Source organism: Sinohyriopsis cumingii, chromosome 6, assembly GCF_028554795.1.
Source record: "Sinohyriopsis cumingii isolate HCF-2022 chromosome 6, ASM2855479v2, whole genome shotgun sequence".
Classification (NCBI taxonomy): domain Eukaryota; kingdom Metazoa; phylum Mollusca; class Bivalvia; order Unionida; family Unionidae; genus Sinohyriopsis; species Sinohyriopsis cumingii.
Window position 1 is genome coordinate 56,264,533 of NC_142966.1, and position 25,776 is coordinate 56,290,308.

General features: G+C 41.6%; 1 protein-coding gene across 1 annotated transcript in view; it reads right to left on the reverse strand.

Moving 5' to 3' along the window:
* Nucleotides 1-25,575, reverse strand: part of LOC149796982 (uncharacterized) — a 33,537-nt gene extending 7,962 nt beyond the window's left edge. Inside the window, exons 1-5 of the mRNA XM_089960677.1 lie at nucleotides 25,474-25,575; nucleotides 24,296-24,479; nucleotides 23,779-23,882; nucleotides 1,972-2,097; nucleotides 1,014-1,196 (exon numbers count right to left, since the gene is read on the reverse strand). Coding sequence (XP_089816803.1) covers nucleotides 1,014-1,196; nucleotides 1,972-2,097; nucleotides 23,779-23,882; nucleotides 24,296-24,479; nucleotides 25,474-25,537 — 661 coding nt within the window. The 5' untranslated portion in view covers nucleotides 25,538-25,575. The remainder of the gene's footprint in view (nucleotides 1-1,013; nucleotides 1,197-1,971; nucleotides 2,098-23,778; nucleotides 23,883-24,295; nucleotides 24,480-25,473) is intronic.
* Between the last annotated feature and the right edge of the window lie 201 nt (nucleotides 25,576-25,776).

The following is a 25,776-nucleotide window of genomic DNA, read 5'->3' on the forward strand; positions in this document are numbered from 1 at the left end:
ACCATGTTAAAGATTGTACTGTCATTGTTTATAAAAAAATAAATAAATATACACCTCAGAAATCTCCACGTTTCCGTTGAAATTTACTCTATCTCTCTGCTGAAATACTGTTATACCCTGCTGCAGTCCTGCTGTATTAAACAAAATGGCAGCTTGCAGTGCTAGTGAAATCCTGCTAAACACTGATGAAGTATTGATGTATAATGCAGTAGACCCAAATGGATTGCCACTAAATTGCTGTTGGTGTACCATTAAAACCCTGCTATGGAATCCCTGAATTAATGCTATATACATTTAAATTGCTACATATTCAGCAGAAATGCTGCTGAATATTCTAGCGAAAAGCCCTTATACAGCTCTGCTTAAAGCCTGTTGGAATTCGGTTGAAAGGTTGCTAAACATTTATGAATATTCCATATAAGGCGAGTTCCTGCCGGTTTTATGCTACATACATTGATAGTAGGATTTCAGCGGTTCTGATTTCATGCAGCCAAATCACACTCAGTTTATGGTGGATTCTGCTAATATAGCCGTTACAATCCTGATAATTTAGCACTAAACTCCTGATATTGTGGCACACGTTCAAAATGAACATATAATTTTGTTTACAATTAGGCTATGGACAGCTGAATTCATCTCAGAGTATTTAGTAATGGAACTAATACTTTCACTCTTTCTGTAAGTTATACAGATATGAATAATGTACTGAAGTGATGCTAGCAATTACCGACCTCCATTCTTTAACCTCAAAACGGTCAGTCAGCCTGTGTTATCGTTGGAATTATCCTATTATCTTATCGGCACGAGTGAAACAAAGTTGAGCCAGTGAGCAAGCGATAGCACAGCGGACAATCAAAAATTTGACTCTGCAGAACTTTATTTTAAATACTTTTTAATCATAGACGCTTCAATTTTTGTATATGTAACTTTCATTTGTCATTAACTATAATCCATTATGTGTTTGTACTTGATTTAGAATATCTTTCCCTAAAATGTTAAAAAAAACGTCTTACTTGAATAGGCCATGGTTTTGTTACAGGTGGTGTAATTGAAGGTCATGGTCTGTCTGTCACTGCACACTCGCCATTGGTCTGAGCTATTTTGGCAATAAACGTTTCCATCTGACCCTGTGTAAGTGTAATCAAAGTTCCCGAGCATTGGTGTAGGGCAATATTGTCTGGCCTCCCATTCGTACCCTGGGGATTCAAATGTCTATATAAATAATAATGACAATACACTGTACAGTGTACCGATTGCACTATGACGAAGTAAATTTTAGGAATTTTTAAAATGTATGATTTTTGAAGTTGTAATTTGAATTCATATAAGAATGAAAATGATTTTTGTATTAACTGATTTTACAACAAAGGCATCAAAATCATGCATTTTAAAAAATTGCTAAAAGTTACGTCGTAACAGCAATATTAAATGTTATAGTAGGACAAGTAAAGGCTACGTGCATTATATTTGGACAACAAAGTTTGAATTAAGACTGTTCTTCGCATATTGTTTGATATGTGTCCTTACTCCTTTAAAATAACTTTATGTTGATATATTTTTGGAAAAATAAATTAATCGAAATACAAAACTAATTACATAATTTACGCACGGCTATATCCTGTCATACGTATTATATCATTTGAATACAGTATGCAGTATGTGCTACATCTAACAAGATACATTTTGCATATGAAGACCATGAGACCAATTACATGTCAGAAAACATCACATATGAATAAGAAAATATTACATTTATTCGTCAAATCTGAAACATAAAGATTAAATATTTCGACCGTTGAGAAGCTGCATATATTACATTGCTGCATTCTAAACAACCATTTTTTCTCAACAATTAATAAAAAAGGCGTATTATATATAGATTGTGCATTGAGTTTAAGAAGCAACGATTGGCACAGAGATAGATTTTCTGTCATGTAGAATATGCTGATAGAGAGAGAAGCGTTTCAAAACCTGATTTGATCAACATGTGGAATTGTTCCAATGGTTCCTTAGAGCCATTGTTGCAGATGGTGCTGACAATTGATGTTCCATTCTCTGAATATAGAATCCTCTCCTCTGCAGCATTGCGCTGCTGCGCTTAACGTAAATAAAAATTAAACAGACTGTTAGAAGAACTATACACCTATAATTAAGTCATATAAGTAGTGAATGGGGCCACCCTAGCGTCAAGGGGAATTAGCATTACAGACCCCCCCCCCCCCCGGGCCACTCTAGCGTCAAGGGAAATTTAACATGGAGAAAAACCCTGGGCCACTCTAGCCTCAAGGGAAATTTAACATGGAGAAAAAACCCTGGGCCACTCTAGCGACAAGGGAAATTGAACATGGAGAAAAAACCCTGGGCCACTCTAGCGACAAGGGGAATTGAACATGGGGAATAGAGTTTGGGCTTGTCTAGGGACAACGGGAATTGAACATGGGGAATAGAGTTTGGGTCTGTCTAGGGACAAGGGGAATTTAACATGGGATTTTTTTTTAAAAAAAATTCAAAAAAGGGTAGGCAATCGAAAGTCATTCTCTTTTCGAGACCTATGAGTGGCCCTGAAAAGGGCCTTTGGGTTTATGTTAATGTATCCATTAACATAAAGGGCACCGCATTGGTCTTCTTCTTGTCCTTAGGCTGCGTCTCACTGTTGGCCCGTAAATCAGCACTCTTTTGAGGCATCCTTGTCTTTCTACGTAGATCCTACGTATCCACAGACTGGTGTCTGTCCTGTGGACAACGGTCCACTTGGATCGAACATACATTAGCATGTCCGTCCTAAACATCATTGAAGACACAAGGGTGGATGATTCAACTGTGATCCACATCTTGAGGCGACGAGAACAGGTGAATCAATGCAGTGAATTGCGCTTATTTATAGGTAGAGGAAGGATTGAAACGGATTGAGTTCATTCACCAATCCAAACACGCGTTACAAAATTCAATCAGCCCGCATCCAATCCGAAGAGAACAGTCTGTGACGTCACGTGGTCTATATAGATTCGCTAGCGCCTGTGTGTAGTCAATCTATGCGACAGTGATTCAACATGACGGAAACTCAGAAAACGATTCATTGGGGTGCACCAGCAGTGGAGACCGCCCAAGGGAACCCGGACTTACTTTCAGAAGAGGTACATTGGGATTTTGTGGATTTTCTTACCTCGCAAGAATTTGTTCCGGAACCTTCGTTACCTTCTGCATTACCGCAAGTGGAGAATTTTAGACAGAGACAGAAAGAAGAATTGGAGAAATTTATACAAGGACAAAAGGAAGCGGAACAAGCTTTTCTCCTACAGCAACAGCAGCAAGAAGAAGAGGTAAGAAAAAAACAACAACAACAAGAAGAAGTAGCAGCAAAGAAACAAGAGGGTGAAAATCAAACGGTCACGGTACTGTTGGACATTTTAGCGGAGTTAAGAAGTATGAAACAAATGTATCAGACTTCTTTATTACGACCAAAGAGAATACGACCTTCCCGAGCTAAACACGTCAACCCTGTGACTAAGCCTACCGTACCACCCTTAGTGATTTCAACCAAATCATCATCATCATCAACAGTACGCAGTCCAGAAGTAGGCCTCGGCCGTGGCAAAGGCTTAAGACAGTTAAAGTTGATTGCTTAAACTCACCCCTACACCATAAAAGCCAAAGGCCCTTTTCAGGGCCACCCACGTCTCTCGTAAAGAAATACAATTTCAATTGCCAATAACTCAAAAAAACCCCATTTTACCCCTATAGTACGTGTATATGAGTGCGTGAGTGTACGTTCTTATTTTAAAATCAAAACTCAAAGACACTTACCTTATATAAATAATTTATTCTTTTATCCATAGTTACAATTCAATTCACAATTCACAACAGAGCACTTTAAAAAGTTTATAAACTTCTTCTGTTTCACTTTTTAGTCTCTCTGTTTTTTCAATTTCTTCACCCTCACAGGCTTTTCCTCTTCTTCCTCCTCACTTTCTTCCCTTCTTCTTTTCTTCTCCTGTTTCTTTTTCTTTACCTTTCTGCTTTCTTCCTCTGAAGAATCCCTCTCTTCCTCTGAAGAATCCCTCTTTTCTTCTGACTCCTCTTGTTTCTTTTTTGGGCAATCTGGAGACCAATGTCCTTTTTCTTGACAATAATAACAGGTATCTTGACTTTTGTCTTTTCTAGCCCCTTTTTTTCTTTTTTGATGGTCTGGACACTCTGAAGACCAATGCCCTTTCTTCTGACAGATATAGCAAGTATCTTGACTTTTATCTCGAAAGGAAGGAGAGTAGTCCGTCGGCTGGTCTGAAGAGAATTTTCTAATGACCCCTCGCAAAGCTCTGATGAAACGTTCCATATTGGTAGTCTCTTCCATCGTTGTGCTCGGTTTGAGAGTGAAATGAATAGTGAAAGGACAAGACACACACCCTTTTATATACGCTGGTCTGCCATGACTATAAATTAGTTTATGGTGTTTAAACTTGAGTCATTTGACGTTTTGCACTCAAGATGAAACGGTCCAATTCATTTGAGAAGAAAGAAGAAGAAAGTAAGAGGCAGAAACGTGATCTATCGCCTCGTACAAGGGCTGAAGTCTTGGCACAAATTCATGCCAGTGATTTTGAAGAGGACATGAGTGAACCAGAATTCGAACCCTCTAAACCAAGTTCACCACCCTTAGTCAACCCTGAAAAGTACTATTCCATTCGAGAGACGGAAAAGCGCTCCTCTAGAAAATTTAGAACCACGGCTTACAAATACACGGTGAAGTTTAAAGATTTCAAGTCCGACGTACCGTTAGAGAAAGCAGAAGGGTTCATCACCGGAGTGTGGGATTCTTTACTCACCACACTCAAGCGACAATGTCAACCCAAAGAAGACGATCGCTTGAGACTTTCCATACAACACGACGGTTTGAAATCCCCTGTTTGGATCGAGTTTAGCACCCCTGCAGAATTGACCACTTCCAAAGTCATGGAAAAAATTCAACACGTGCAACAATCTAATGACCAGTTTGACATCACCGATGGAAATGCCACACTGGACATGACCCACGTCTCTCCTCCTCAAGGGACTGGACGCAAAATGATGTTATTGGTGGACGACCTTCGCAACACCAAAACAAGTCTCGTCCGAATTAACAACCCTCAAGACCAGATGTTTTTAGCTAGGGCCATCGTGGTGGGACGAACCTCTGCCATCAAGAACGACACGGCAGAATGGAAAAGAGCCTGGAAAACTATTCAACAATCCGATCGAGCCAAACAACGAAATGAAGCAGAACTCCTGTTGCAACAAGCTGGCCTGTCCAAAGACACACCCTGTGGCATTCCTGAAATGCAAACATTGCAAAATGTCCTAGCTCGACGCTACACCTTGAAAGTGCACCCTCAAGAAGTGCGTGGGCCTCTGTTGTTACTAGGCCAAGATTTTAAGGATGGAAAATACATTCACTTTTATCATCACGATGAACATTTCGATACCATTACCAGTATCACCGGATTTCTAAGATACAGATATTACTGTGAGAAATGTGACCATGGTTATAATAATCGAGAGCAACACAAGCATTGTGGATCGAAATGCTCAGGATGTTTGACCTCTCCACCCTGTCTGAGCGAAGGACCAGTGCCTTGTTCAACTTGTCTGCGCACGTTTGTCAGCCCTACCTGTTACCAACAACATTTGAAGACGCAAGGTTCACAGCAGAAATGTGCTTGTTAACTCCTGAGATTGTGCCCTACGTGTGGACAAGGCATACGTACCAATAGTGCCAAGGCACACATATGTTCAGGAAAGAAAAAATGTCACATTTGTCACCACATCGTGGACTTGGAACATCAATGTTACGTGCAAAAATACCAACCCCAACAAGAGGAAGAGGACGGTCACAAGAAGAAGAATAAAGGCAATTTCATCTTTTTCGATTTCGAATGCATGCAAGAGACTGGCATTCACAATCCTAATTTCTGCGTCGCTCATCGAGCGTGCGAGAAGTGCATTCAAGAACCTATTTTCAGTCAATGCCCTCACTGCAGCAAGATTCCTGGAGGGCGTGAAAAAATCTTTCGAGGACCGAACACGTTAGCCGATTTTGCCCAATGGGTCTTAGACCCCATCGACAAGACGTGGAGCAAAGAGGACATCGAACGTTACGGAGATTGTCATCGTCATGCCACGGTGATGGCTCACAATTTCTCCGGATACGATGGACAGTTTCTTTTGAGATACTATACGGAACATGGTACCGAACGTCCTAAAGTCACTTTGAACGGAGCCAAAATCATTTTCATGCAAGTGGGACAAGTACAGTTTAAAGATTCGATGAGTTACTTGGCCATGCCTTTGAGTCGAATGCCTAAAACGTTTGGAATGACAGAAATGGCTAAAGGGTACTTTCCACACTTTTTCAATACTGAAGCCAATCAACATGCCGTTCTACCCCATTTGCCTGAGGCTCACTATTACGACCCTGACAACATGCGTACCGAACAACGAGAAGCTTTCTACGCTTGGTACCAGGCTCATGCCTCCGACCCTCTCGACTTTCAGGAAGAAATGTTAAAGTATTGTCGTTCCGACGTGGACATTTTACGGCGATGCTGTGGAAAATTTCGAGGACTGTTCATGGAACATGGAGGGGTCGATCCTTTGAAAGAAGCTTGCACTATTGCCAAAGCGTGTTCCTTAGTGTACCGGCAACGATTCATGCCGGAAAAGACCGTGGCTGTCATCAGCCCTCAAACGACCAACTATGTCAAACGTCAATACTAGGTCAAAGCCCTACGTTGGTTACATTACTTGTGCGACAAGGAAGACAAATGGATTCAGCATGCCCGCAACGGAGGAGGCGAAAAGACCATCGGAACGTATTCGGTAGATGGCTGGGACTTAGAAAACCCCAAGATCGTGTACGAGTTTAACGGTTGCTTATTTCACGGATGTCCCGTCTGTTACCCTGATCGTAGCACTAAAAATCAGTTTTTACAACGGACCATAGAAGACTTGTACCAGGACACTTGTCAGCGACGCTTGAAGTTGGAACAGGAAGGATACCAAGTGGTAGAAATGTGGGAACACGAATACGATCACCGTATGAAAACCGATCCCGAGTTTAAACGCCTCGTGGAAAGTTACAAGCTGATGGACCCCCTGAACCCGAGGGATAGTTTGTACGGAGGAAGGACCCATGCCACCTGTTTGCTGTACCAAGCCGACGAAGAGAAAGGAGAGGAAATCAAATACTTGGACGTGTGTTCGCTGTATGCCTACGTGTGCAAATATTGTCGCTTTCCTGTAGGGCACCCACAATTGTTGACGGAACACATCGACCTGAAAAACATTCGACAATACGAAGGTCTAATCAAGTGTAAAGTTTTGCCGCCCACGGACTTGTACCATCCCGTGTTACCTCACCATTGGTAAGGCAAACTGATGTTTCCTTTGTGCCGTACTTGTGCCGAAACGTGCAACCAAGACCAGCCTTGCCATCACGCCCAGGAAGACCGGGCCTTGACGGGGACGTGGGTCAGCGTAGAATTGTTCAAAGCTCTGGACATGGGATACCAACTGTTAGAAGTATACGAAATTTGTCACTTTCCCAAGACACAACAATACCACAAGGGTGACCCCAGTCAGAAAGGCATTTTCGCCGACTACGTGGATGCTTTTTTGAAACTGAAGCAAGAAGCCAGTGGCTATCCTTCCTGGTGTCACACTCCCGAAGACCAAATAAAATTCAAAGAGAAATACAATGAACAAGAAGGCATCACTTTAGATCACATCGAGAAAAACGAAGGCAGGCGATCGTTTGCCAAAGTGATGTTAAATTGCTTGTGGGGTAAAATGGCACAACGACCGTGTTTACCCAAGACGGAATATTTGACAGAACCTTCCCGCTACTTCCAGATGATTCACGACAAAACCAAATACATGAAACACGTGGACGTCGTTCGAGAGGATTTGATCTTGGTCAATTACGAAGAAGATCTGGACTTTGTACAAGACGACCCTTTTGGAAATGTCATCATTGCGGCTTACGTGACAGCCCATGCTCGTTTAAAATTGTACGAAGCTTTAGAACTGTTAGGGGAAGGCATCCTGTACTTTGACACAGACAGTTGCATCTACATTCATCACCCGAGTCAACAGCACCCTGACATCGAAGGAGACCGTTTAGGAGCCTGGACAGACGAGCATCCCGACGACAAGATTCTAAGTTTCGTCAGTGGCGGTCGAAAAAATTACGGCTACGAATACCGGGACAAACAAGGAGAAGTGCACACGACGTGCAAAGTGAAAGGATTGACTCTGAATTATCGTACCAGTCGAGTGGTTAACTTTGGGGTACTGAAAGAAGCCTTGCAATCGGGAGAGGATGGAAACTTTAAAGTGACCAACTATCAACCGAACAAGATTGTACGTTTAACCACTCACCACATCGTCAGTCGACCCTTGGAAAAAGTCTATCAAATCGTGTACCAGAAGCGAGTGCGACTTCCCAATCATTTCACTTTACCGTATGGACACGTCGGTATTGGTCTGTATATAAAAAGGAACCCTAGGCAAGATCGATAGTTCATTGTGACTACCAAGACCAAGCGAACAAGATGAATACTTTCAGAGAAACACAAAAGAAGTTTAGAAAGGCACACTTCAAGTGTGGGACTTCTGAAGTGGAATGCGATTGTGAGCCTTGCGATGGGTACGATGCTGTGCGTTGTGACCTTAGCGATGCCGTAAAGCATCATAGGAACTTTAGTGTCACTACCCGTATCATGGAAAGTGATGCTGTGCGTGTCAAACCTGAGGGATGCGAAAGCGATGCCACTCGTCCTCTTGGACATTTTACTGGGTTTCGTTTTAAAGGGGAATGTTCACCTTCACGTCTACCCCCCCCCCCCCACGGATGTCATCCAGCCCTGAGCAAACTCCTGTCCATGTCACCCAACCCTCATCGAAACGAACCTGTGAAAGACGAATATTCGTTTCCTGTGCGTTTGTCGGAATACTGCGACTTTGAAAATCGTCTTCAATCGTTCAAAGGAAAATGGCCTAAGTATCTGGGAGGACCGACCCCCGAAGAATTAGCCAGAGCCGGATTTTTCTACTTGGGCGAAGGAGATAATGTCAGGTGCTTCAGTTGCGGTGTGTCACTTCATTACTGGGAACCACAAGATTCGGCCTACGTAGAACATGCTCGATGGTCACCGAATTGTCATTACTTACCCTTAGTGGGACCGAGACGTTGAAGTAACTTACCATGTCGTTGACGAAGAAGAAAGCAGTTTGGCTAGGAGTCAAATGTTGGACATCACCGAGACCAGTATTTAAACTTCATTTCGAAAACGATATTGAATCATTACCTAAAGAACTGCAAGAGAAGATTTACAAGGAAGTTTGGCAGGGACTTGCCAGAGTGAAATCTCAATGGGTGACTGTAGAACTTTTGTGCCGAGAAATTCACAAGAGGAAAGTGAAAAAAGTCAACCAGTGTGTTAGATTCCTTTGGGTCAAGTGTGCATTCGTCCTATTGTATTACTCTAGACCGTTTACATCAAAAGAGTTCAGTGACATTTTCGGACGTTACCCTGCATGGCAGTGGTCAGAAATTACTCACTATGTGGATTACTTTTGCTCTAGGAGAAGATTGTGAATTGTACTGACTGACCTATTCATGGATACTTTACAAGAGAACATTCGTGCTTTGCCTGTGGAATTGAGAGAACTCATTTACCGAGAGCTGGTCAAAATACAAGTCAAACGTAAAGAACAATTGCATCCGTTACGTCACCAGATCTTTAACCACTGGTACCTGAATGGTATAAGAGAACTGATTCGTCAGAAATTGTTTCAGCGGTCAGACCTTGTTCAATACTTCCAGGTCCCCGATGATCCACGTGTTGATCATTTTGGTTACTTCGAGATTCACCTAGTGCAACACATTGAGAAAGACAAGGTAAAGGATTACCGACATATTTTACGTGGAATCTACTTAGCGGAAGAGGAAACTTCTAAACAAAGTCTGACGTTTCGGTTACAGTATGCAACATTTAGATTCCCCACTGGAGAACGAAGATCTCTGGCTAGAAAGTACGTGTATTGCTTCCGAAACAAAGAGATTATAAAAACAGGCTGCCATGCCGCGACTTATGTCGAATGTAATCCAACAGATTCCGTGGAAGGAACTCAATGACCATATTCAAACCGTGGATCATTACCATCAATTATTACAAGAACTGTATCCATTCAGTTTGGGTCGACAAGTGGTGTGTGTCTTAGTGACTTGTTTTCTGGGATTTCGTTTACCAGCCGATTCCTTGTGGACTCTTTACGATCAGAACTTACCACCTCAATGGCCTTAAATGGTCACGAAAGACTCCTTTTGCTCAAAGCCTTGCGGTTTCATCTGGATACTTCTCGACCTCTACGGGAAAAAAAGATTCGTCAACTTTTAGCTACCCAAGACGTGTATGACGATGTGTGTGTAGCTTGTGACTTACACCCCCATTGGACAGATGTCCGTGCCTGGAAAGAATGGGGTTTTGAGGCTTGGACCCAAGAAGTGGCCCAGTATGCACGAGAGTTGTTCAAGGAAAAAAGTTACTTTTCAACCTGTGTTAGTGACGGTGCCAGAAGAACCCGTCACCCAGGACAGGATTGTCGTGGACAGGTCTGAAAGACCCTCTCGGGCGGACACTTTTGTGACCTTACCCCCTATAGAACTGGTCAGAACTTTACCCAAAACATGTTGTACAGACACTTGTTTTTATTCCACGTTAATGGTTATCATGTGCCTTTTATCTCTGTACTTTAGCCTTTGGCTTTTATGTATTTTTGTCTTTCGTATTCATGTTTAAAACATTCAATAAACGTGTTCTGAAAAAAGGTAGATAAACTCTCGTCTTGTTTGTTTTCGTGTCACAAGTGACATTCCTGACACTATGGCTACCTCTGCTGTCTCTGCTCCCTCTTCCTCCACTGTCAAAGTCATCGACGAACACTTAGATCGTGCCAGCTGGGAGGCTTTGTATCTTCGCCATTACTTTAACATGCTCATTGCTGCACTTAGCGGTTCAGGCAAAACCGAATTCGTCAAACGTTTGATCGAACATGAACATCATTTGATCGATCGACCACCTCAGCGGATCGTGTGGTGTTACAAAGAGTGGCAATCGGCGTAAAGCCTCTTGCGAGAAAGTCAAGGCGATTCCATCGTGTTTGTGGAAGGCATTCCTAAAGAAGATGACGGCATCGTCTCTGACTCCCGTCAAACCCATTTGGTCATTTTCGATGACATGTTAGGAGAACACGAAGAAGAAATTAAACTGTGGTTCACGCGCAATGGGCATCATCGTAATGCCAGTGTCGTTTACATTACCCAAAATTTGTTTCAACAAAGTAAAGCCCATCGCGCCATCAGCCTCAATGCGCATTACGTGGTCTTGTTTAAAAACCCTCGAGATAAATCGCAAGTGCAAGTCTTAGCCAAACAGTTAGGGACACCTTGGCTGACTCAGGCGTACGACGATGCCACTCAAACTTCACACGCCTATTTACTCGTCGATTTGAAACCTACGACCCCCGATGATTTGCGATTTCGTACCCACTTGTTTCACCACTGGTGCCAAGACGGAGGGCCTATCCTGTACACGTCTCCGTCCTCGACTTAACTTCATTCCACAAAAAAAATCTATAAAAACCTCAGTCACTTCTCGTCTGTCTCACACAGCGTCAACATGACGTCCCTTCAGTCGCATCTTCTCGTCAATTTGATTCGTGCCTTCTATGGCATCAGTCGAGAAAAAAATCCACAAATACGAGCTCGTGTCTTAGAAGCTAGTCTCAAAGAAGTCTTACGATGGTTCACAGTGACGGCACGTCAATTACTTCAAGGAATCATTCACATTCCTCATCAAACCAAACGCTTTTCTGATCGAAACAAAGTCGCTTTGACCCAACTGGCCGATCCCCGCATCGACACTCAAACCAAAAAACAAATCATTTTGAAACCTGGAGGGAGCGGTACTCTAGGAGGAGTCATCATTCGCTCTCTCTTAAGATGGGATCCTAATGCCCCCAAACTTCTCCCGAAGAAAAAAGTCCAACGAAGCTCCAAGGAGAAGAAAAAGACCAGGGCCCCAAGGAGAACTTCTCCAGTGGCGGGACCCTCCTCTTACTAGACACCACCACCCCGGAAAAAGAAAAGAAGCCCCCAGAAAAAGAAACAGAGAAAAAGTCCCCAGAAAAAGAAAAGCCCACAGAAGAAAACTAGTCGCAAGAGAAGCACTTCTTCGACCAGGACGTAACCTTACACTCGCAAACCACGACCTGCCACGGCGGTGACTGCGTCTCCGGCAGCCTAACGTTCATCCACTTCTCCGTTGATGACACCAAGAACTGAAGAGTACTTGGAGACGTTGATCACACCAAGAACTTCTCCGTTGATGACCCCAAAAAGAACTTCCCCAGTGGCAGGACCTTCCAATTTAGTGGCAGTGGCTGCTGCTCACAAAGTACCTTCTCCCAAAATCAAAGTCCAAGAAAGATCGGGCATGTTACAAAGTTTACTGGATTTGTCCAAGCAAGAACTGGCTCGATTTAGTCCGTTGCGTACCCCTGCACGACGTGTCATGCCTGTCCTCAAATTGATACGACGTAAAGACAATCAGTGGCGACGCGTTCCAGTATAAAAAAGGCCTGTGACCAAGTCGGGGTATCAGTGTTTTGGTCCTCCTGAAGATGTCACCCTCCAGAAAACATCCCTCTTCTAAACAACCCCAAGGAAAGAAAAGAAAAGGTCTGCCTCCTCGTTTAGTCAAACATGGGGACATGTTATCTGTCCTGTCCAAAGCTTCTCCACCCCTACGAATAAAACTCATTCAATCAGCCTCCAAAGATGTCATCGATACCGTGTGCGAATGCTGTTTGAACGTCTTGAAAGGCACGATCCCTTTGTCCAAACACCAGAAACAATGCTTAGGCAAACATCGTCACGTTCTGCGCCAAATGGGTCAAAAGAAAATTCCCATTCGTCAAAAGAAGAAGATGTTGGTCCAACGTGGAGGCATTTTACCCCTCTTGTTAGGCCCCATACTGAAAGGAGTCTTGGGAACCATGTTGGGAGGACTGGTGGGAGCAAGATAAAAAGATGCTCTGAAGTCCCAAGATCTCAGAATCGACCCCTGACAACCCCATGGAAGGACGAAAACTAGCTTTAGTGCCTTACAAACGATGGATGGAATACCATCGGTGGCAAGAACAACGCACCCCGCATTTACCTCCCAATCCCCATTTGAGCGAGATGTCCCAGTTACAACACGAATTGCAGTCCTTGATGGATCGCCAAGATTTGTCCGAAACAGAAAAATCGCAAAAGTACGGTCAACTCTTGCAACAACTGCAACTCTTTCACCAGAAAGCTTTAGACGAAACAGCTCTACCCACTCTGAAAGATTTTAAGACCTTGATGAAAAGTCCAGCACCATCATCACTACCACCACCACCACCGCTACCATCCCCAGGGGTCACCAGAGATGCTACCCCACGAAGACCTGAGGAAGAAGAGATGCGAGAAGTGTTTCAAACACTGTCAGCAGCTCCCATTTCGAGTAAGATTGCAGCATCCTTGTTGACCCCGTCCCCCACACCCCAACGAGAAGAAATGAAAGCTTGGGTTAAAAAGATGATGTCCACTCCTCCTTCGACAGAAGTGAAAAAGAAAGAAGGGAAACCAGAAGTGAAAAAAGAAAAGAAAACCAAAGCCATTACATTGACACCTCCACCACCACTACCTTCGACTTCTACTCCCGTAGCCCATCGGACACGTAAATCCGTTTCTAAACCACCCTTTCGACCCACCCAAAGTAGCATCACCGAAGAGTGGGTGACTTATTAACACACCAAAAAAATGGAAAAAGTCTTAGCCAGCATTTACTACGATCCCTCCCATCCTGCAGGTTACGCAGGAGTTCAAAAATTGTATCGTGCTGCCAAAACTCGACTGAAAAGTCTCCGTTTACCTCAAGTGCAACGATGGTTACAAGAACAAGCTACCTACACTTTACACAAACCCATTCGACGCAAGTTTGCCAGAAGTCACACCCGAGTGGAAGGCATCGATCATCAATGGCAAGCCGATTTAGCCGATGCCTCTCATTTGGCCAGCTACAATCGTGGCTACAAATATTTGTTTTGTGTCATCGACGTCTTTTCCAAATTTGCCTTGGTCGTGCCCTTGACTTCCAAATCGAGCAGCGAGTTAGTGCGAGCCCTGCAACGGGTGTTGAAACAAAGCGGTCGTCACCCTCTTCGATGGCAAACGGACAAAGGCACCGAATTTCTGAACCAAGCTTCCCAAAAAGAATTAAAGAAACGTGACATTCATATTTTTACCACCGAGAATCCAGAAACCAAAGCCAGCATCGTGGAACGTTTTCAACGCACTTTGAAAGAACGCATGTGGAAATATTTTACGCATCACCACACTCTGAAGTACATCGACATCTTACCGCACCTGGTGCAAGCGTACAACCAACCTTACCATCGAAGCATCGGACGTGCCCCGCAAGAAGTGACTCCCGAGAACGAAGTGTTGGTGTTTGAGCGCCTGTTTGGTACGTCCCCGACGAGGGCTGTCCCCAAGAAAAGTGGAATGTTGACCGTAGGAGACTGGGTACGCAATGGCAAAACCAAATGCACTTTCGACAAAGGTTACTTACCTAACTGGACCACCGAATTGTTTCGTGTCACTGGACGAGTGCATGGCCGTCATCCTGCCATCTATAAATTGGAAGACATGAACGGAGAAGTGCTCAAAGGAACGTTTTATTTGCCCGAGTTACAACGTGTCACCAGAAAAGAAGACGACGTGTACGACATCGAAAGCATTCTCGAACGCAGAACCCGTAAAGTGGGCAAACGACATGTCAAAGAAGTCAAAGTACGTTGGAAAGGATATCCACCCAGTTTTGATTCTTGGATCAACGCTTCGCAAGTCATCGACTATAAAAAGAAGTGACCATCATGCCCTTTCACACAGACGCAGCTACTACGGCTACCAATCCTACACCCAGTTCTTCTCTACAAGATTTACAAAACAACCCTTGTGGGTGTGGTGCGGAGAACGTGTGCCTAAAACGCAAATCGTCTTTTTCTGCCAAATCTTCGTGGTGTATTGTGTCATCGGAGCAGCCATTGCCAATCTGAGTTTGCAACAAGGAGACAAACAATTGTGGACCATTTTATTGAGCAGTTGCATCGGTTACCTGCTTCCCAATCCCTCCCTGAAATTCTCCTCGAACGGGAACCTTGTGTCCAGTGCCAGTGTCAGTCGCCAGTCCAATAACAACAACAACGACACGCCTCTGACGTCCAGTAACCCCTCGGACAGCCACAGAACGCTGGAATTATGAGTCACCAAAACCAATTTTACTTAACCTTACCCAGTGACAGTTCCATGGAGGTGTTTCCCAACAACACGTTGTGCTGTTACACGGCCAAATTACCTCAGGCCATCCCATTAGATCACGAAGCCCATGGGGAAGTGGCTTTAGTAGAAATCATTCACCCTACCCAAGTTCTCAATGTCCTTCGCAATCAAAATGTTTTTGATGTGGAAGTTCATGACGAACCATTGGAACAGTACTTGGATACCTATGGCAAATATGACAAGAAAACCCCTGGTACAAAAAATCAAAAGTACACCACCTATCACTTGTTCATTCCTCCAGGCTATTACTTTAGTGGTCAACATTTGGTCAGCACCATAGCCTCCAGGTTTAATGTTGTGTTTCTGAAAGCTTTGGAAAGTGTCAAAAAAAGTGTCACCATGGAATACCACAAAGCAGCTCGTCGCTTCTTGACGAAATTTGACGGGAGTAAAATCCTGTCCATTTTATTTTGTCCTGAATTGTTTGACATGTTGGGTGGAGACATGGACATGAGAATGGCCATGATCAAGAAAAAGGAATTACCAATCATTTACGATAACGAGTCTTTTAGCAAGTTAATTCGTGCCCCGGTAGAACTGAGCCAAGGACTGAATTTGATGTTCGTGTATTCCGATGTGGTGGAGTACAACGTGGAGGGACACACCTCTGTGCCGTTACTGCGTGTCATTCCTTTCAAAGTGGATTCTGCCACGAACGCTGACGAGGAAGGTGGAAACACTTATCACGTCCACCGCGAATTTGTACATCCTCACTATTTGCCTGTCAGCAAGTCGTATTTGGACACGGTCAACATTGCTATAAAAGGAGATCTGGGACAAAATATTTCATTCACCAAAGGAGAAGTCACGGTGAAACTCCATTTTCGAAAACGGTTCTCTCACGACTCGTAAGTCGTGTATCCAGTGTACCGAGGGGTTGCTCGACAGCGAGGACACGGTTTAGGAGATATGTTAAAATTGGCCTTTTGTTCGGTGGCCCCGGTGTTGAAACCGATAGTGACACGCGGATTGCACGCCTTGAAAGATGCGGCACTGACGCAAGGCAAAGAATTTCTCCAAAATGTCATCATCGACAAACAAAACCCTAAAGAAGCCTTCATGAGGGCTGGCAAAAATGTCTTGCTGCAAACGGGCAAAGACATTTTAGGCCGACGAGACACACCTATAAATGCCCTGCATGCTAGCGAGTCAGGCATTCAGCAAGGACAAGGCAGAAAGAGACGACGAAGAAAACACCCTTTCACCAGACTTCACACTTCTAAAGCTAGAAAGACAAAGAAAAGAAGAACCGTTCGAGACTTAGACGTTTTCGATTATTGAGACACAGAAAAAAAATGATGCACCGAGAATCTTGCGCCTGTTCCAAGACGGAACTGGATCTGTTTGCCATGCCCCCCCCCCCCCACCATGATGACGATGCAAGAATCCCAGTGGGTGGAATTTAACCCCGTCTCCTCATTGACCGATTCCGCTCCCATCGAGTTTGAAATCAAAGGACAACCCGAAGATTACATCGATCTGAATAGCAGTTACCTGTATTTGAAAATGAAAGTGATCGATCCACCCAACGCTAACCTAGACGCTGATGAAGCAGTAGCTCCCGTCAATAATTTCATGCATTCCTTATTTAGCTCAGTGGACTTGTACTTGAATAACAAACTGGTCAGCAGCAGCATGGATACTTACCTTTACCGAGCGTACCTGGAAAATCTCTTGACGTACGGAAAAGAAGCCAAGAACACTCATCTGGATGCTTGCTTGGTATGGAAACTTGACAAAGCGACTAAGTTCAACGGCATTACACTTGCTGGGGATGCTTCAAATCCAACGGGATTTGTAGAACGACGAAAGAAAATTACTGAAAGTCATAGTTTAGAACTGATGGATCGTTTACATTTGGACATGTGGTTGCAAGAAAAGTATTTGCTGAACGGGGTGGATATCCGCTTGAGACTGAATCGCAGAAGTGCCGCTTTCCATTTGATGGCTGCAGAAAATTCCACTTACAAAACCGTCATCCAAGAAGCCAAACTCTACGTGCGTCGTGTGGAAGTGTTACCTAAAGTGGGAAACGACGTCAGTCAGACGTTGAGCAGAACGACGCCAAGTATCCGATCCGACGCGTGGAAGTGAAAACGTTCACTATTCCTGCTGGACAGCGATCCATGATCGAAGATCATCTATTCCAAGGACAGTTACCCAAGCGTTTGATTGTTGGTATTGTCAAGAATTCAGCCTTCAACGGAGCCTACCACGAAAATCCTTTCAACTTTCATCATTACAAAGTGTCCAAAATTGAAGTCAGTCGCGATGGCAAGACCTTGTGTACCCGACCTTTCGAACCTGACTTTTCTCCCAATATAATGAATGACTTGAGATCGTACTTGTCCCTGTACGAAGCTACCGGACAGTTAGGAACCAACACCAGTCACGGTATTACATACGAGGATTACGCAGGAGGCTATGCTTTGTGGGCTTTCGATTTCACTCCAGACCAAGGCAGCGACGAGGGACATTTCCACCCTATAAAATCCGGCCAGATTCGTGTGGAACTTCAGTTTAGAGAACCTTTACCCGCAGAGCACACAGTGAACGTCATCCTGTATGCAGAATTCGATAATACCATAGAAATCAACAGTTTGAGAGAAGTTATTCTAGATTATTAGAAGCCATGGAAGACTGTTATCCCTCTTTACCTAGTGGAGAAACTTTAGACATGGAATGTGAGGAAACTGTGGAAGAAGAATCCCAAGACAAAGACGAAGAAGTGATCATGATGAAGTCAAGATGGCCATTTAGTTTCCTGTTTTGCTACATTCCTGACAGATGTAATGAAAGAATTGATCAAGGAAGAGTGCTATGGATGTCACAACGATCATCCCAGTCAAATTCAACACGATAAATGTCTGATGTTGAGCCAAGAAGAAAAATTGGACGAATATCTGGACAAAGGTAGGGGTATCATCGAGATAGAGTTCGTGTTGAACGAGTGGTATAAAGGCTTGGATAAACATTCTTCTCCTCCATTAACGTCTTTGGAGCGCCGTCGCATCGAATCTCTCTTTGACCAGAATAAGAAGTCGGAGCCAAACGCCTTTTACTTGTCAGACATTTTCAAGCAAAAGGTCAGGATCGAATTGATGACTTATCATTACCTGTGAAGAAAAAAAACACACAGATCAATGGATACCTGGGAACTTTATTACCTTTTGAACCACAGTTCGTATACGGCTTCTTGGAATCCTGTCGTCTGTGCTAAAGATGAACTCCCTCATCGCAAACCTCAAGACTATCAAGCTTATGTGATCAACACGGACGACAGTCATCTCCCAGGAACCCATTGGGTAGCCGTTTACTTTCCTCAAGAAGAATGTGTGGAATATTTCGATTCGTACGGATTGCCCCCTTTGGAAGACGATATCATTGACTTTATGAGAAGAAATGCTCAAACCACTCGATTCAATAATGTGAAATTACAAGGCACAGATTCCTTGGTGTGTGGACAGTACTGTGTGTATTTTCTGCATCATCGCAGCCTGGGTTATTCCTTAGAACATTTAGTGACTCATTTTGATCCTCGTTTTTCTTCTAGAAATGATGTGAAAGTAGATCAATGGTTTTGTGACCATTATGCTTATCTTTTGTCTCAAGCTAGGAAACGTAGTGTCCATCAATGGCCTAATGACTTCCAACAATGGAAATCACATTTTCATTCACAGCGTTGGCAACCCTGTCCAAAATAATGTGTAAATTGAAAAAAAATGTTTGTCATTTAAAAAAAATGTTTGATGTTATATTGTTGGATTATTGTTAAAAATGTTATAGTTGTTGGTTAGTGTTAAGTGATTTTGAATAAAAAATGTTGTGTTTTGAAAAAAATGCCTTTGTCTTTTGTTTGGCTATAAGAATGTTGATTCATGCTCTTTGACTTCTTACTATCCCTCTCATGACACTCATTGAACGTTCCGGCTCGAAAACCGTAGAGGGACGTTTTCCTTCACGTCCGCGCTTTGACTTTAAGAACCGGGGGAGTTTCCAGTCTAACCATCCATTGTCGACTCATCCTCCTACGAAGATGTGCTCCAAACTAGCTAAACTCAACGAAGCCTACGTGAATTTGCATAGGGTCAGACACAGTCTGATACCGAAGCCAGAAGAGATAGAGAATGTGAGAATGTTAAAAGTCACTGAAGACCTGATAGAAGAGCTCTTCAGAGAAGAAGTGAACAGGGAGAAAGAAGAATGGACAGAGAAGTACAGACTTCAGAGACAGCAGCAACAGCAACAACAACAGCAGCAGCAGCAGCAGGAACCTGAACCTGACAGAGGCTTTGTCGATTGTCGTATCGACACCAAAGAGTTCTTCTTCTCTTTCCGAAGAAGCAGACCTATCGTCAGAAAGTCTATCCTCAGAGGACGTCGCATTCTTAGAAACTAAAAGATTGCCATAGCAAACAAAAAAACAGCCCTTTTCAGGGCTACCGTATACTCTAGAAAAGAAATAACAATCGATTTGCCAATGTGTGTAGGTAGAGTAGTGTGAATATAAACACTCACTCTTTTGTGATGTGAGTGTATGTGTTTGTGTATAGGACTGTGTGTTTGTAAGTGCTCACGTACGTTTGTGTGGATAGTAGATTAAAATCATGTTATTTTTTTTTTGCTGTTTGAGGTGTGGAAGAGTAGATTTGGGGTTTGATTGGATTGCTTTGCGTATGTGGATAGTATATTGAAGTGATTAATGAAAATTTTTTGAATAGTGATGGGTAGTATAAAAAAGTGAGTGAGTGTTTCTTTTAGGTCCGCGCGTTGTTTGGTCATGATCTAGGTAAGATCAATTTTGTTTTAGGGGGATGTTTTCCTTCACGTCCGCGCTTTCAGTATAAATTGAAACTCGCTGGGCAGTCTAGCTACCCTGTTCATTCGTTGACAAGACAATGAATACCAGAATTGTGAAACTGCTAGAACTCCAGATGCACCTGGAATATGCCAGGCGCATACTAAATGAACTGGCCGCGGAGGCCATTGTCGAAGAGGCAAGGATGAAAGAGGAGGAGGAAAGAAGAAAAAAAGAAGAGGAGGAAAAGGAGAGAGAAAATTTCAGAATCCCAGAGACAAAAATTGGGATTCTGAAGCCACTTATCCCGCCTCTGCACTCCCAAGAAGAAAGGTAAAAGGAGACTGCGGAAGAAGATGTGTGTGCGGTGCCAGGCCTGGAAGGTGTCATCATTAGATAGGTGCATCTGGAGTTAAAAAAACAAACAGCCCTTTTCAGGGCTACCCAATACTCTAGAAAAGAAATAACAATCGATTTGCCAATGTGTGTGTGTATGTAGAGTAGTGTGAATATAAACACTGACTCTTTTTTTCCTTGTGTGAGGGTATGTGTTTGTGTTTGTGTGTTTGTTTTTGTGTGTTTGTGTTTGTAAGCGCTCACGTACGTTTGTGTGAATAGTAGATTATGGGTTTGTTTATTGTTTGTTAGCGAATGTGGAGAGTATAGTTAGGGTTTTGTAACCGCTCACGTACGATTGTGTGGATAGTAGATTATGGATTTCGTTTTAATGATTTGCGTGTGTAAATAGTAGATTTGGGGTTTGTTTATTGCTGATTCACTTATGTGGATAGTAGATCATATGAAATGAGAAAAGTAGGGGATGTTTTCCTTCACGTCCGCGCGTTGTTTGGTCATGATCTAGGTAATATCAATTTTATGTCTTAGGGGGATGTTTTCCATCACGTCCGCGCTTTCACTATAAGAACCCACAGTATTCGTCGTTCAAACCATTCTACAGAGAAGATGGCTTCAAACCACCTCGATAAAATGCAAACATTGCAAGACGTCCTGGACAATTTGGGCATGATGGAACAAATGCTAGTGAGACTAAATGAAGCTCACTATTCTTATAGCCCCCATCGAGTAAAGATGGAGATTAACAACTTAAGAAAAGTAAAGGAAATGATAAGTGCTGTGATGAAAGAAATAAAGGAGGAGAAGGAGGATGAAGAGGAAAGGATAAGAATAAGAACATGGAATGAAAAAATTGAAAAAGAAGAAGAAAATGAGAAGAGGAAGAAAGAAGAGGAGGAGAAGAAGAAAGAAGAGAAAAAAGAGGAAGAAAAGAAGAGAAAGAGTGTAGGAGAGAAAATAAGAAGTTGGTGGAGAAATAGAAAAAATTAGAAGCCACTCATAGGTCTCGAAAAAAGACTGACTTTCGATTGCCTACCCTTTTTTTAATTCTTTTTTAAAAAAAATCCCATGTTAAATTCCCCTTGTCCCTAGACAGATCCAAACTCTATTCCCCATGTTCAATTCCCTTTGTCCCTAGACAAGCCCAAACTCTCTTCCCCATGTTCAATTCCCCTTGTCGCTAGAGTGGCCCAGGGTTTTTTCTCCATGTTCAATTTCCCTTGTCGCTAGAGTGGCCCAGGGTTTTTTCTCCATGTTAAATTTCCCTTGAGGCTAGAGTGGCCCAGGGTTTTTCCCCATGTTCAATTTCCCTTGACGCTAGAGTGGCCCAGGGTTTTTCTCCATGTTAAACTTCCCTTGACGCTAGAGTGGCCGGGGGGGGGGGGTCTGTAATGCTAATTCCCCTTGACGCTAGGGTGGCCCCATTCACTACTCATATATTGCATATTTAAATGATTTACATGTTAATTACTATAGGTTATTTTCTTTGTCCTTTATTTCTCATTGCTATGGCATGTAACAAAAGTATTATATTCATTAAGAGACCAAAGCTTTATCTTGGCGGCATTCTAACCTGGATTACCTTTTACTGTGGTCACAGGTCTGTGTTTGTGCCTTGTGAATTTACATATTGTTCGTACACTCATTTTGACAGAAGTGAAATGGCAGATAGTAGCCTCCATACTTAACTGTAGTACAGTGATAGATGCAGGCGTTATTCTGTCTCTTTTGAATTCACTTGTTTGCACGCACAAAATTCTAATCGACTAATTCTTATTTAGACTAGATACCCTCTGCCTGTGCGCCAAATCGCATGATGTTACCGGCATCTCATACGCAGAAAATTAAATAACACAAAGAATATAAACAATCCTGTATGTGAAAAGTGATTATATAGTCGGCTTAAAGCATCTCGAAAACTCTTTCACGAGCGATATTGTATGGACGTATCCGTTGATTAAAACCACAAAAATATTGCTGTATAAATTTTGCAAAAGCCTTAATAGGAAAACCGATTCAGTTTACAAAACCTAAACACTGAAATGAGAGGTACGGGTCCATGCTTATTTGGTCACTTTTTTTTGGACAAATAATACTTATTTTGAATTGATAATTCTTTAAGAAAATATAAAACTTTATTAAAAAATATAATGTGAATATCCACATTTTGATCCATATTAAGAACATGTTCAGAAAGAAAAGTAGCTACCGATATTGTATACATTTTCAAGTGATTTAATAATTTTATGATTGAAAGTTTTAAAACTATTTGAATTCCATACGTAGTAAATTTTATAGACATCTGAAAGAAATTTGAAACTGGGTTTGACTTGGAACTTTGTCAGATAAATGTTTAAAATGTAATTGGAAATCAGACGGTGGCATAAATTACCTTATTGTTCAAAGTTTTAAAACATAATATATATATATATATATATATATATATATATATATATATATATATATATATATATATATATATATATATATATATATATATATATATATATATATATATATATATATATAAGTATATTAAATTAATTTAACTGGTCATTAGTATTAGTTTTCATCATGCGTCCGAATTATTTTCGAGATACCGACCAAAGTATTATGTCAGCAACAAACCCATTGATTGTCAAACACTATGTACAGAAAGGACGTGCCAGTGAAAACAAGCTAAAGGTCAATTGACATGCAGCAACGAGAGAGAAAAAAATATGAACTATTATATCTCGTGATTCAAGTTCCCATATTCGCTTATAATCAGATTTACAGTTACAGAATCGTCGAACAAGATGGTAATTTGTATGACTCCGCTTTAATACTTGAGCGGTTTCAGTATTATGACTATGCGTGTCCAACGTAATTGTACACACTCTAACAGGATAGCAGCTATCACTCAGATCGCGCGATAACGTCTGATCCGCTTGATTTCACTACCGCATATATAACCGGTCCAACTGCAAACGACATAGATTTTATATCTGCTGTCGATAATGCGTCGGTAGATCAGGGTATATACTGTATGTTCTACCAATTACTTCTAACAAAATGCGTAGACACAGAACTGCTTGAGAATTATTCGACGGTAGGTCTGAATCTATGCAGTTTTCCAACTTACACCGAGTACAGTAAATATTTCAATAATTCGACTTACTATATAAAAGGTAGTAGTAATAAGAATAATCCGTCACTTTTGTAAGCTGCATACACAAATAACCAGTGAAATTCACACCACTAAATATAACCTTCTGCAATGACCTGTAAAAAAGAGAAAAAAGTTTGATATGTGTAAGCTGTGGGGCTTTTGTGCGTGCTTGTGTGAACGATATTTCAATAGACCCTTTACAAGTAGAGAACGTATCCCCTGGTTCCGTACCGTGGATGAGAATTTCAAGAATTTACAAGATTAAGCAATATTCAATAACACGTGTATATATATATATATATATATATATATATATATATATATATATATATATATATATATATATATATATATATATATATATATATATATATATATATATATATATATCATCGAGTTGAGGACAAAAACTAAAACATTTAACTATTTATTCTTATTCACGTGTATAAATCTCATTCGAATTGACCCAGAACTATATAGGATGGCACATAATACGTGAAATTCTACAGATAAAAGGGAAACGTACTTGAATATAAGGAATCCGTTCGACTCATATGCGCTATCAATGTAACATTCCCATTGGCTAATGCTCTGACTGTAGGCTGTCGTCTGCCACCCAGACATGGTGCTATTTGTAAAGTTCAGGTCTCCTCTAGTGCTATCGTGCCATACTGAGTTCCGGAACATGCTGGGAAGTGTGCAGGTTCCAGCTTAAATTAGCACAAAATTATTACTTATAACGATTATTATTAGTTTTGTTAATATCGGACTACATAATTCTAGTTTATGTGTTTTATTAGAAGATAAATATCATAACATATATAAGATATAATAACATGAAATAACTGGTTAAATGTGTGTGTGTGTGTGTGTGTGTGTGTGTGTGTGTGTGTGTGTGTGTGTGAGAGAGAGAGAGAGAGAGAGAGAGAGAGAGAGATTTGGATTTTTAACGAAGCTTTAATCAGTCCTAACACTATCCCCTTAATGCTGAGCGCCACGCGATGCAGCTGCTAGTACTATTTTTATAAGTCTTTGCTATGACTCGACAGGGGTGCGAACCCGCGACCTCCCACACCCGATGTCACTTAGCACCACATGAGCGGTCAGATTGTTTGGTTAAATGCATCTTATAAATGACGTAAAATTTATTTACACAATTAACTTACTCCGTATCCCAAACTGTGGTCTGTATTTTATTTAGATAAATGATTATTTTGTATCTTGATTAAAATAAAAATCCTTATGCGATGGACAATTTTATGATTGAAAGTTTTAAAACTATTTGAATTCCATACGTAGTAAATTTTATAGACATCTGAAAGAAATTTGAAACTGGGTTTGACTTGGAACTTTGTCAGATAAATGTTTAAAATGTAATTGGAAATCAGACGGTGGCATGGACAACATATCGATTTTATCAACATTACATCATTTCATTAATGTACTGTTAATTTCGTTTAATTTAAAACATATTTATATTCAGTATTTTATTAGTTAATAACTTTAAACAATAAAAAATCAAAATCTTTAGTAATTTAATCATTTTCAATTTAGGAAATAAACGTTGCTCTTTCTTTTCATCAGAAAATGAATATCAACATTTTAGAGGTTTCTAATTCTGTCCTCTGCACTTAGGTACTAAGCTTGTTTGGAAACACTGAATAGCATTATAGAGAGAGTTTTGTTAAATAAAATTTAACTTACCCGCCGTTTGAAAAGAAGAAAACAAACACTGAAAAATGCCGATCATAAGAAAATTGAAGTACATTCTCAAAAACTAAAGGATCAAATGATCCATTCAAACATAAATTTGAATACCAAGAGGATGACTGTGTTTTACCACGTGTAGGTATTATTTAAGCTCATTCATAAAATAAATTGGTTTGATTGGCCTCGGAATGTTTATTATTATACATGGACATTACCTGACTAATCCAGTTAGATGTTCCTCACCGTTCATCGCTTTCTTAACACTGACACTACATAACTAAGCCAGTTATCCGTTCT